This window comes from Gracilinanus agilis, chromosome 5 (genome assembly GCF_016433145.1).
Source record: "Gracilinanus agilis isolate LMUSP501 chromosome 5, AgileGrace, whole genome shotgun sequence".
NCBI classification, from domain to species: domain Eukaryota; kingdom Metazoa; phylum Chordata; class Mammalia; order Didelphimorphia; family Didelphidae; genus Gracilinanus; species Gracilinanus agilis.
Window position 1 is genome coordinate 48610718 of NC_058134.1, and position 12210 is coordinate 48622927.

Genomic DNA, 12210 nt, shown 5'->3' on the forward strand with positions numbered 1-12210 from the left:
CAAGTTAACTAAAAGGCACAACATTGGGGACAGCTAAGTGGCTCAGTGGATAGAGAGCCAAGTTTGGAGACAGGAGGTCCTGGGTTCAAATATGACCTCTGATGACTTCCTAGATATATGACCCTGGGCAAGTCATGCTGCCTAGCCCTTACTGCTCTTCTGCCTTGGAACCAATGCACATTATTAATTCTAAGACAGAAAGTAAGGATGGTTTTTAAAGGCAGAACATCCCAGGTATGGAGAACAACTAGTGCTGAGGGCAAGGAGATGGGAAATGGAGTCTTATGTTGGAGGAACTGCAAGCAGGCCAGGGTAACTATACTGTAAAATTCCAAGAGGAGAGTAAAGTTGGAGAAAGCCAGAAAGGTAGGAAGGAGTCAGGTTCTAAAGAGCTTTAAACACCTCACAAAAAGAGTTCATAGTTGATGCTGGAGGTAATCTAATCAGGAGCCACTGCAGATCATTGAGCAGAGAGGAAGGCAGGTGATATCATCAGACCTAAGTTTTAGGGGGAAAAATCATCTAATAAGTTATGGCTCTTTCTTCCACTAAAGACCTACTCTGATGCCTCATGAAAGTATGGAGGCTCTCCTGGGTCCTCATAGGCTCAGTCAGCATAGCAAAAGTCCTTCATCTTGGAAAGACCTCAGAGATGGGCTGTATGTCCTTACTATGAATTACTGGAACAAAACTCTACATATATATAAAATTGCTTGAAAGATAACTTAATGTCCACCATAAAAGAAAGAACTGGTAAATAGAAATATGCATAATTTTATATATGCGTGTGTACATATATATACATATATATTATATTGTCAAATGATATCTTCTTCAGTACAAAGTGGGGAAAGAGGGAGAGAGATACCTGGCAACTTTAGTGTCACAAATGAATTAAATAATTTTCTAAAATTTTTTAAAGCTTTAAAAAAAGAATTGAAAGTAGCCTTGATTGATATCATTGATATCTTTTTCTCTCCCTTCTAGTTGAAAGATGGAACCCGTGGAAACCACTGCAGACTATAGTGGCTATTACATCTATGACCTCCCCACTCCTTGCAGCAAAGGGGGAGTCAGGGACTTTGGACAACTCTTCCTGCCACCATTATATTCCCTGGTGTTCCTAATTGGTCTGCTGGGCAACTTCATGGTGGTTTTGGTCCTACTCAAATACAAGCGGCTTAAGTCTATGACTGATGTCTACCTGTTCAACCTTGCCATCTCTGACCTGCTCTTTGTCTTTTCCCTCCCTTTCTGGGTCTACTATGTTGCTGCTCATCAGTGGGTTTTCGGAACAGCCTTTTGCAAAATCATCTCCTACATGTATCTGGTTGGGTTTTACAGTGGCATATTCTTCATCATGCTTATGAGTGTAGACAGGTACCTTGCGATAGTACATGCTATTTTTGCCTTGAGAGCCAGGACTCTGACCTATGGGGTTATTACAAGTCTAGTTATATGGTTGGTAGCCATCTTAGCCTCACTTCCTGTCCTCTTATTCAGCACCTCTTACACGGAGAATAACCATACTTACTGCAAAGAGAAGTACCCTGGAAATTCAACCACATGGAAAGTTCTGAGATCTCTAGAAGTGAACATCTTAGGGCTCTTGATTCCTCTTGGAATCATGCTCTTCTGTTATACCATGATTATCAAGACCTTGCATCGTTGCAAAAATGACAAAAAAAACAAGGCAGTGAAGATGATCTTTGCAGTCATGATCGTGTTCCTGGTATTCTGGATTCCATACAACATTGTGCTCTTCTTGGAGATCTTGGTAGAACTGGAAGTTCTCCAGGATTGCACCTTTGACATGCAGCTAGATTATGCACTCCAGGCCACAGAAACCCTGGCTTTTGTTCATTGTTGCCTCAATCCGGTTATCTACTTCTTCCTAGGGGAAAAGTTTCGAAAATACATCAAGCAACTCTTCAAAACCTGCAGGGGACCTTTAAAGCTCTGCAAACACTGCAGTTTTCTCCAAGTCTATGCCTCTGACACACCCAGTTCATCTCATACTCAGTCTACTATGGATCATGAAATACATGATGCTTTGTAAAGGTTACAGACTGCCTTCCTTCAAGGGAGAAAGGAACTGAGACACCCTTTATGTCATCTCAGGGTTCTCTTTTCAGGTTTCAGACAATAGATGTTCAGCCAGAATATCAAGTCTGTCCCTTATGCTGAACTGGACTTTTCTTCTTGGAATGTGTTTAATTCCTAGGCCATCGTTGTTCATTTGGTCTAAGAATCTTGACTCGTTTTCCATTCCTCAACATGAATGGGGTGGTAATTTTAAGAAGCCTTTTAAAAGAAGAACATTGATAAGGTGACAGACAACAAAGATGGTGATGCCATGAAAATGTAGTCTGAGATGACTGGACAGCCAAAGGTTTTCAAGGTGAGAGAGAGAGAGAAAAAGAAAGAAAGAAAGAAAGAAAGAAAGAAAGAAAGAAAGAAAGAAAGAAAGAAAGAAAGAAAGAAAGAAACAAAGAAAGAAAGAAACAAAGAAAGAAACAAAGAAACAAAGAAAGAAACAAAGAAACAAAGAAAAGGAAAGAAAAAGAAAACCACCCAGAACATTAGAGATTACTCAGGTTGCGGTTCATCATTTTCAATGATATATAAGAAGTCAGTGGAGGGCAGAGTTTTCTGATTGCTCTTTAGCCACTGCAATACATTTTGTTTGGGCTTTTGATTGTTTTTGTTTCATTCTTTAACTGACCTGGTATCCTCATATATTCTTGTTTGAATCCTTTGGGCCTGGTGCATTTTATAGATTAATGGTCTTGAGCTTGAGTTTTATCTTTAAGTTGATAACTCATTTCTACTTGCACTTTCTCCTTCTAAAACTCTGTTTCTTTTCACAAAGATTCAGTATTCCCACTGCATCTGAACGAAGGGTCAAAGGGCTCTCTGATCTACCTGGAGAATGCAGCAAGGTGTCCCATGCCCAAGGATTTGATAAATCAAGCACATGTCATAGATATGTATACACACATACACACTCATCAATAATGTGGATTAGCAAAGAAGATCAATTAGCAAACTAATTAAGGTTCTTTGTAATTTTATTGTAATGATATGTGTTAGCTTAATTAAGACCTCATGTTGATAGTACCACCAATGCAAAATATAAGTCATGTAAAATCCAAATCTACATGATGAAGTTCAAACTCATTTTCATTTTCCCTTAGTTGCTAATGATTTTAATCAAAGTAGAACATCTAACTTTAAGACTAAATAGAAGTACAAATAGGACCTTAATTCTACAAAATATTAAGATTTCACCTATAAATGTTCTTGACCTGTTCACAAAGCCTTTGTAATCCATCATCAACTGCACTCTGGATGGAGAAACATTTTTGAGTCAATATATTTGGTTAAAGAAGAATGGCGATGCCTCTGTAACCTCGCCAAAGCCCATGCAGCAGATGGTTTTATGGACACTCTCCTAAAAGCATTGTATCCTTAAAGAACTATTATTATATCATCTTATATTGGAACCAAAAACCCTTAATAGGGAATATATTTATCACTTATACGTCTTTAAAAAAAGCCTTACTTTCCTTCTTAAAATCAATACTATGTATTGGTTCTAAGACAAAATGGGGTAAGGATGAGGCAATGACTTGTCCAGGATCACACAGCTAGGAAGTGTCTAAGGCCAAATTTGAACCAACACCTCCCATCTCTAGGCCTAAATCTCTATCCACTGAGCCACTTAGCTGCCCCCATTATTAATACTCCTAAAAATTTTGCCTCAAATTTTCTACTCTCGAATTACACAGTTCAATTACTTGGGTTTTGTATATGTTGTATTAATTGTGTAGCCAATTTACATAATTCCAGAGTCATAACTATTACTAATAAACCAAATAAACAAAACCAGGCAGTGGCTCCAATCCAAGTCTTGAGCTATATAAATGCTATTGATATGATCAGTTTCTCAAGGAAATATTCATTTGAGGAAATATGCCTAATTTTTTCACATTGATCCCATATAGTAGGTTTTATACAGTAGATTTTATACAGTAGATTTGTTTTCTTGCCTACCTTCATCAATGCAAAGTTACATTGCCTGTATATAAAAATAAAATAAACGTATATATTTCGTGTAAACTTTTCTGATCAGCACTGTCAGACTACTGAAGGTTGAATTGTTCTCATTCCCATTGTTTTTTTTACCATGTAATATTTCATACAAAATCTTCCAAGGGCGGGGGTCTGAAGGTGTACTGATTGGGTATCTTTTCTGAAAGGATGTGGAATTAATGGTAATGATGCAAGACACCTGGGCAGGACAAAGTATAGATGAGCCACAAAATAATGATGTCAAGACATTATCAGACCCCACCATCTCACCTCATTGCTAGATATCAGCATGGTTCAGCCCCTGATGTCTGCCTGAAGGGTTCAGTGCTTCCTTCCCCTATTGTCTCTGCTCCATTTTGTTACTATGGAACTAACAGCTCTCATAACCTTTTCCCTTAGTAGCATGTTTTCATGTAATGCCACATTGAGACTTTTTTTGAAAGATGAGATGGAGCATTCTCCAGGAATAGACCTGGAGAAAGATGAAAAGACAAAACTGAATTGTGAGTCCTTATTGTGTCTCTTACACCATTCGGTCATAAATACCTTCAAAATCATAATCAGTACTGGATGGGAAAACAGGTTGTCTTATCCGGCAGTGGGAGTGAAGGGCGGTGAACAAAAATGGATTATGGATCTTGATCAAGAGGAAAGGGAGAGGGCAGCTAGATGATGAGTAGATAAAGAGCCAGGCCTGGAGATGGGAGGTCCTGGGTTTAAATCTGACCTCAAACACGTTTCAGCTGTGTGATCCTGGTGAAGTCACTTGACCTCAATTCCCCAGTTCCTCTGTCTTGGAACCAGTACTTAATACTGATTCTTAGACAGAAGGTAAGGGTTTTAAAAAAGAAAAAAATTATAAGGAGGCAGCAATATGTTGCATGGGAAAGAGTGTTGACTCTCATCAGTCATATGGACCTAGGTTCAAATCCCACTTTTGACATTCATTATCTAAACTTCAGCTTCCTAACACGTAAAATTTCAGTTGTGGAGGGTTGATTCCTATTCTGGTTTTCTTAATTCTTTGAATTTTCTCTGAGAAAAGAACGCTCCTAGAAAATAACATACTTCAATTTGGGGTGATTGCCTAGGTTCCTAATAAAGTAATGAACTAAAAAATACCAATCTATCATGAGCTAGCTATAGACATAATTGCTATACATTGTGTGTAGTATGACATTTTGCTTTTTTATGAAAATGACATCCCTCAAACATTCATTAAGCACCACATCTTGTCCTTGGAAATATCAAAAAATGGTCTGTAGATGAGCTTCTGGCCTCAGCTTTCTACCATTTTTTGTTCCTTTTCATCACCTCCTTTCTCCCCAAGTCCTGATTAACAAGAAGAAAAAGGATCTGACAAAATCATTCCCTCTCATCTGCTGGTAATATGTGACTCATGAGTTTTTGTATTTTTAAGGGAGAATCTAGAAAAGAGAGATCAAAATAAGGGAATAACTAATGGTAGAATATCAAGCATGGAGTATGGGAGGACCCTGCCACAAACCCCTAAAATTATATCACTGATCTCTGTCTCTTTCTCTCAAGTCTCACTGCTACTCCCTAGTACAATTACTCATTAACACTCTTCTGGATTAGTGTAATAATTACTAACAAAGCTTTCACTTTCTACAAGCTCCCCCTGCTCCCACCTCACCTACTCTAATTCATCCCTCACACTGCTGCCAGAATAATCATATTTATGCATCTATCTGGCCAGGTCATTTAATTGTTCAAAAATATTTGATAGCTCCCTATTACTCAACAAGTAAATGCTAAACCTCTTTGCATGAGATTCAAAGGCTTCCACAATCTGGTGCCATCCTACTTCAACATGTTTTAACTAAACTGAACAATTCCCTTTCCTTCCAACCTATCTCTTGCTTTCCCCATCTCCAGGCATTAGCTCACCTTGTTTGACGAAGGATGTGACACTGAAATGTAGGCATTTCAAATTCATCTCCAAAACTGAACTCATTATTTTCCCCCCAAATCACCCCTCTCCTCAAATTCCCTCTTTCTGTTGAGGATATAACCATAATCAGGTCATTCTCTGCATGACTCTCCTGATATAGTCTTATCTTCTTTGAAGGGAGGGGACCTTCTTTGAAGGGAGAAGATGATGATAAAAAAAAAAAAGACAATGGAGAGAAAGCAGCTAGGTGGTTCAGTGGATTCAGAGCCAGGGAGAGGAGGTCCTTGATTCAAATCTAGACTCATACTTCCTAGTTGTGTCAACCTGGGCAAGCCACTTACCCCAGTTGCCTAGCCCATACCACTCTTTTACTTTGAAACCAATACATAGTATCACTCCAAAGATGGAAAATAAGGGTTAAAAAACAGACAATGCAGAAGACCATATTACTCTACTCCTATATTGGTTCTCTTTCTTCTGTCAAGAACAGTGATCTTCGAATTGGAAAGGATAAAACAAAAATGGCTGGTAGGGAATTTATACTCCCAAAAGTACAGAGAGAGTGAATATGTAGTCTCTTCTTGTTAAGTGCAAGACACTAGGCTTAGACAAACAACATTCTCCCTCCTCCATACATGCAAGGTATTGAAAGAACTGATAGAGAGTATATTGACCACTCCCATGTTGTTAGAAAAATTATTTTTTACAGGAAAGGTAACATAGAATTAGAAAAGGGAGAAGGTTCCAATTTTCATAAAAGTGAAGAACATTGCATCTTAAACTTGTAATCCAGTGAATTTAACTGACTTCTGGGACAATTGTATGATGATGATGATGATGATGAATAGGAGTTCAGAAAATTTCAGAAAGACTTCTATGAACTGATGCAAAGGGAAATGAGCAGAACCAGGAAAACAATGTATATAGTGACAAAAAAATTATACAATTTCAATTGTGAAGGACTAAACCATTATCAGCAGATCAAGTCTCCAAGATAACCACAAAGAGACTTAAGATGAAAATGCTATCCATAACCAAAGAAAAAATTGTTGGAATCAGAATGTAGATCAAACCATGCCATATTCCACTCTTTTTTCTGTATGAGATTTCTATTGAAGGTGTGATATGTGTCTTCTTCTATCATGACACGAGAAATATAGATATATATACTACATGAACGTGTAGGTCTAACCTTATCAGACTATTCACTGCCTGAGGAAGTGGGGAAGGGTAAGAAGGGAGAAAATCTGGATTTTAAAATGTCAAAAACCAGTTGTCAAAGAGTTTCTGAAAGGGCTGCTGGGTTGCTTAGTGGATTGAGAGCCAGGCCTAAAGATAGGAGTCCTAGGTTCAAATCTGACCTCAGACACTTCCTAGCTGTGTGACCCTAGGCAAGTCACTTAACCACCTTTGCCTAGCCCTTACCACTCTTCTGCTTTGGAACCTATACTTAGTATTGATTCTAAGACAGAAAGTGAGGATTAAAAAAAATTTTAAGTGTTTCTGCATGTAACTGAAAAAATAAGAAAAAATTGTAAATGTGAACTATATGTGACTTTCCCTATGTAGTCAGGAAGAAAGTGTATATGTTTCTGTGTGGTCCATGAGAGCCTACAAAGAATTTATGCAACAGAGAGAAATGAAGTAAGAATAGACTTCTTTCTTATGACTATATTGTTACTTTATGAGGAAATCTTATAGAGAAAAGTTTGTTAAGATAACTTTATGAAGAGTCAATGAGGAGCAATGTATTTTGAGAAAGCTTGTTACCCATGTTTATCTAAGGGAAATCAAAGAGAACTAATTCTAAAGAGAAATTTAGAAATTCTAAAAAGAAATTCTGAAGAATATACTTAACAGATTTAATCATTACCTGAAGTGAATGGAATAATTTGGGAAAATGAATCAATTAGTGAAATTTTAAGGAATTGAAGTTATTTTGGCAGTGACATTGGTCAATAAAATATTGTGTAGTAAATAATTACATATAGAGATATGCTGACATGCATAATATATAAGTAGTGTTTCTCTTTATATCATCATTGTTTTTGTTTGTTACTAAATTATATACTCAGTGATTTTAATATTTATTTAAATATATACAACTAATTACTAATAGAAAAGAAGATTTTTCTAGTTCTTTGAATAATCAATATTTAACGAATTGGAGTGGGAGCTCAAGATAATTAGTTAATAAGAGACCACAAATTATTCATGAGAAATTCATTATTCATCATACCCATAGACAATTATAAAGCTCATAATAAATTGAATGAGTGTATGAATCAAGTGGCAGGCTGAGATTTGAGTGACATAAGAGTGAGTGTGGTCAGAGCCTAGACCTTGAGTACACCTGGTATATGTATATTTGTGGTTTTCCTCCCCACCTCCCTACCCCCCAGAGAATTTATGAGCTGTGGCTAGTCAGTACCTCTTTGGTTAGTATTATGTGGTGCAAAAGTTCCCCAAGAAAGCTTAGGCAATTTCACTGACCTGACACTTGTCTGAGATTATGTTCTTTCAAATCTCTGGAGGTGATTTAAGAGAATTGGATACCACAGATGTCAGGAACAGCAGTTGGATGGACCTTCTTCCTCTCCCACAAAGACATTGTCCAAGCCAAAACTGAGTTAGGTCATACATTATTCTCAAGTCTCAACATTCCTCATCTGGCCTGACCATGAAGTCCTTTATCATCTTGGTAGCCCTCTCTTGGTTGCTCTCCAGCTTATCAATGTCCTTCCCAAAATAGGAAAACTATCATTTTTCTAATCAAAATTAGTGTCTTAATGGCAGGATTGGGACCAAAGATGATAATGAACTGCTGGGATTCTGAGGTGGGTTTTCCACTCTATGTATCTCTACTGGTACAATAATCCTAGGGAAAGTGGCCAGGAAAGCCATGTAGGTGGTTTCCTTTGCACTGATATGTATTAACCCATTTTGATTATTTGATTACTTTGCATCCAAATGAGTAACACCTTACTAATTATGCTGCTAAAGAAGAGCTTCCCCTGTAGTCTTGTTTCCACGATAAACAAAGAAAAGCACCTCATCAATTTTCTCTCAGATGACCATTTGGGTATCTTATGCCAGACATTTGTGAATGACAAAGTATGGAATTTCTTCAGACTGTGGTTCAGCATAGAAAAAAAAAACATTTCTTCCTAACCCACTGTTTAGTTCCCAAATGGTAAATGCAAATCTGGTTAAGGTTTGGTTTTGCTAAAAACAAGACAGAAACAAGAAGGTGAGAAACCAAAAAGACACGTGTTAGTTGTTCCTCAGACTCTATAAGAATCAGAAAGAGTGCTGGTACACTATTGATTCTGAAAATTTTGTTTTAAAAATAAAGAGGTAATTCAACTAGTTCTGCTTTTAGAAGGTTAAAAAATGTAATTTAGAATTTTGATGAGGCACCCCAGAGACGTAAGAGATAACCATAATAATGAACATAACAGTATTGCTATTTAAAGTCTTCACTCATAATCCTTTCAACACATTTAATAAGCACCTGCTATGTGCACAGCACTGTCCCCTCAATTTCTTATAATCTAGTAGAGAAATAAGATAGAAATACATATAACCACAATAGACAATATGATGCTTAGTGCATTTAAAGACAAAAAACAAAGTGTTTTATGGAAGCAAAGAAACTAGAAACAAAGTAGTCAATCTCCACTGATTAGAGAATGGCTATATTTTCTAACCGTTACGACATGAACATAATGGAATATCTCTATATATAAGAAATAATGAATAGGAAGAGCTCAGAGAAGTATAGGAAGACTTATAAGAACTGAAGCAGAATGAAGTAAGCAGAACCAGGAATTCAATATACATAATGTCTGAAACAATGTAAATGGAAACAAAAGAAAACAAACAAACAAACAAAAAGGTATGATTACAAAAAATAACGTTAGGTCCTAGAGAGAGGAGTTGAGAAAATGAGTCTTTCTTTGCAAAAATGACCTAGAGTTCAACAAATGAAGGGGGAAAAGAGACATTATAGGCATCAGAAATAGTGAAAGATCTGTGTTCCATGGAAGTGGAAGCCATGTTCAAGGGAAAAGGATTTGTTCCATTTGGTTGAATACACAGAGGACAATAATAGGAGATAGAACTAATTTGGGAGCACTCATCTTCCTGAATTCAAATCTAGCTTCAAATATTTACAAACTGTGTGACCCTGAACAAATCACTTCATCCTGTTTGTCTCAGTTTCCTCATCTATGAATGGCAAACTACTCCAGTACCTTTGCCAAGAAAATTCCAAACAGGGTCATGAAGTGTCAGGCATGACTGAAAACAACTAAGTAAAAGCTAATTTGTGGGATCAAAGATTTAGAACTAGAAGAGGTTTCAAGGACCATTTAGTCCAACACCCTCATTTAACTTATCAGGAAACTGAGATTCAGAGCTTTAAGTGAATCATCCAGGGTCACATAGGTAAAAAGGACCAGAGGCAGGACACAACTCCAGAACCAGCATTCTTTTCCACTGCACAAAAATGCTGTTTCAAGGCTGATCATTAAAAGAATAATCCTTGAAAAAAAATTAATAAATATGCTGGTAATCAGATAGATGATGCCAAGACAGGAATCCAGCCTCTAGGATGGCTTAATAGACTCTAAGTTAAAAATGTTTTCATTTTATTTTTAATTAATAAAGAAGTACCTTTGGGGCACTTTTCATCCTTGGGAATCTTCAGCAACTTTGTCTGTCTAGAGGGAACCTCAAAGTTCAGTTCAATTTGGTTCAGCAAGCATTTATTAAATGTGTTGGGCAATGTGGGTAAGGATACAAAGACAAGAGAAAAATGTGCCCTGTCCTCAAAAATAAACTTCTTTTACATGAGGAGAATAACATGTACGCAGATAAGGAAATACCAAAAGAAATTAATTAATTTTTAATTTAATTAATTTTTTTAAAGGAATCAACATAGATCTCTGATAGGAGGAAGCATTTGAATTAAGCCTTAAAGGCTTAAGACTGAGCATATAAAAAGTAGAAGAGAAAATGGAGAGCTTTCCAGGCAAGGGGTACAATCTAATCAAAGGCATGAGATAGTAGACAGAATGTCATGTAAGAGGAATGTGTGTCACAAAGTTTATGTACAGAAGTTAAGGTTTTATTCTAGAAAATATGCGTTTTTAGAGCCCAAGAACTGGATCTTTAAATTTTTTTATATTACATATATATATAAATTATATGTGTGTGTATGCTTACATATATGTATATGTCAAATCATGCTTAAAAATGAGGGGTGGATTAGCTAGATGGTTCAGTGAATAGAGAGCCAGACCTAGAGATGGGAAGTTCCTGGATTCAAATCTGATCTCAGATACCTCCTAGCTATGTGACCCTGGGCAAGTCACTTATCCCCCATTGCCTATCCCTTACCACTCTTCTTTTTTTAATATAATTTTTATTTTTTTTTTAATATTTCTCCATGGTTCCATGATTCAGGTTGCCTCCCTTTCCTCTTTTCTCCCCACTCCCAGAGTTGACAAGCAATTCCACTGGCCTTACCACTCTTCTGCTTTGGAACTAATACATAGTATTGATTCTAAGATGAAAGGTAAGGGTTTAAAAAAAATTGTGTGACTCACTAAATAATCTCAAACCGGGGGCAGCTGGGTAGCTCAGTGGATTGAGAGCCAGGCCTAGAGATGGGAGGTCCTAGGTTCAAATCTGGCCTCAGACACTTCCCAGCTGTGTGACCCTGGGCAAGTCACTTGACCTCCATTGCCTACCCTTACCACTCTTCCACCTATAAGTCAATACACAGAAGTTAAGGGTTTAAAATTTAAAAAAAAATTTTTTTAATAATCTCAAACTACTTCCTGCCTAAAGCTATACTTTTTAACATCAGTGTTCTTCTAATGGTACCATATGTCTTCAAATTATTAAACACTGAAACTTCAAGATAAAATTGACAAAAAAGGCAATGGAAAATGTATGGTAGTTCTTTTGCTACTCTTACCAATAATGATTTGCAATAATGAATGATATAAAAGACACCATAAAGATATTATGTAACTAGAAGAAGCAATGAATTACATTATGAGAATGAAGAATAATAATTTCAGTTCTACTATGTCCAAAGGGCTTTAAAAGACTGTCTACCTTTTGATCCAGCCATACCACTGCTGGGTTTATACCCCAAAGAGATAATAAGGAAAAAGACTTGTACAAAA

At 36.8% G+C, this 12210-nt stretch overlaps 2 protein-coding genes across 2 annotated transcripts in view; both read left to right on the forward strand.

The window, feature by feature from the left end:
* The window catches only part of CDK6 (cyclin dependent kinase 6), a 1314442-nt gene that overhangs the window by 269688 nt on the left and 1032544 nt on the right, over positions 1-12210 (forward strand). The window lies entirely within an intron of this gene.
* Positions 995-2059, forward strand: CCR4 (C-C motif chemokine receptor 4). The gene has a single exon (XM_044678760.1). It carries the CDS (start codon positions 995-997, stop codon positions 2057-2059), a length of 1065 nt encoding a protein of 354 aa, XP_044534695.1.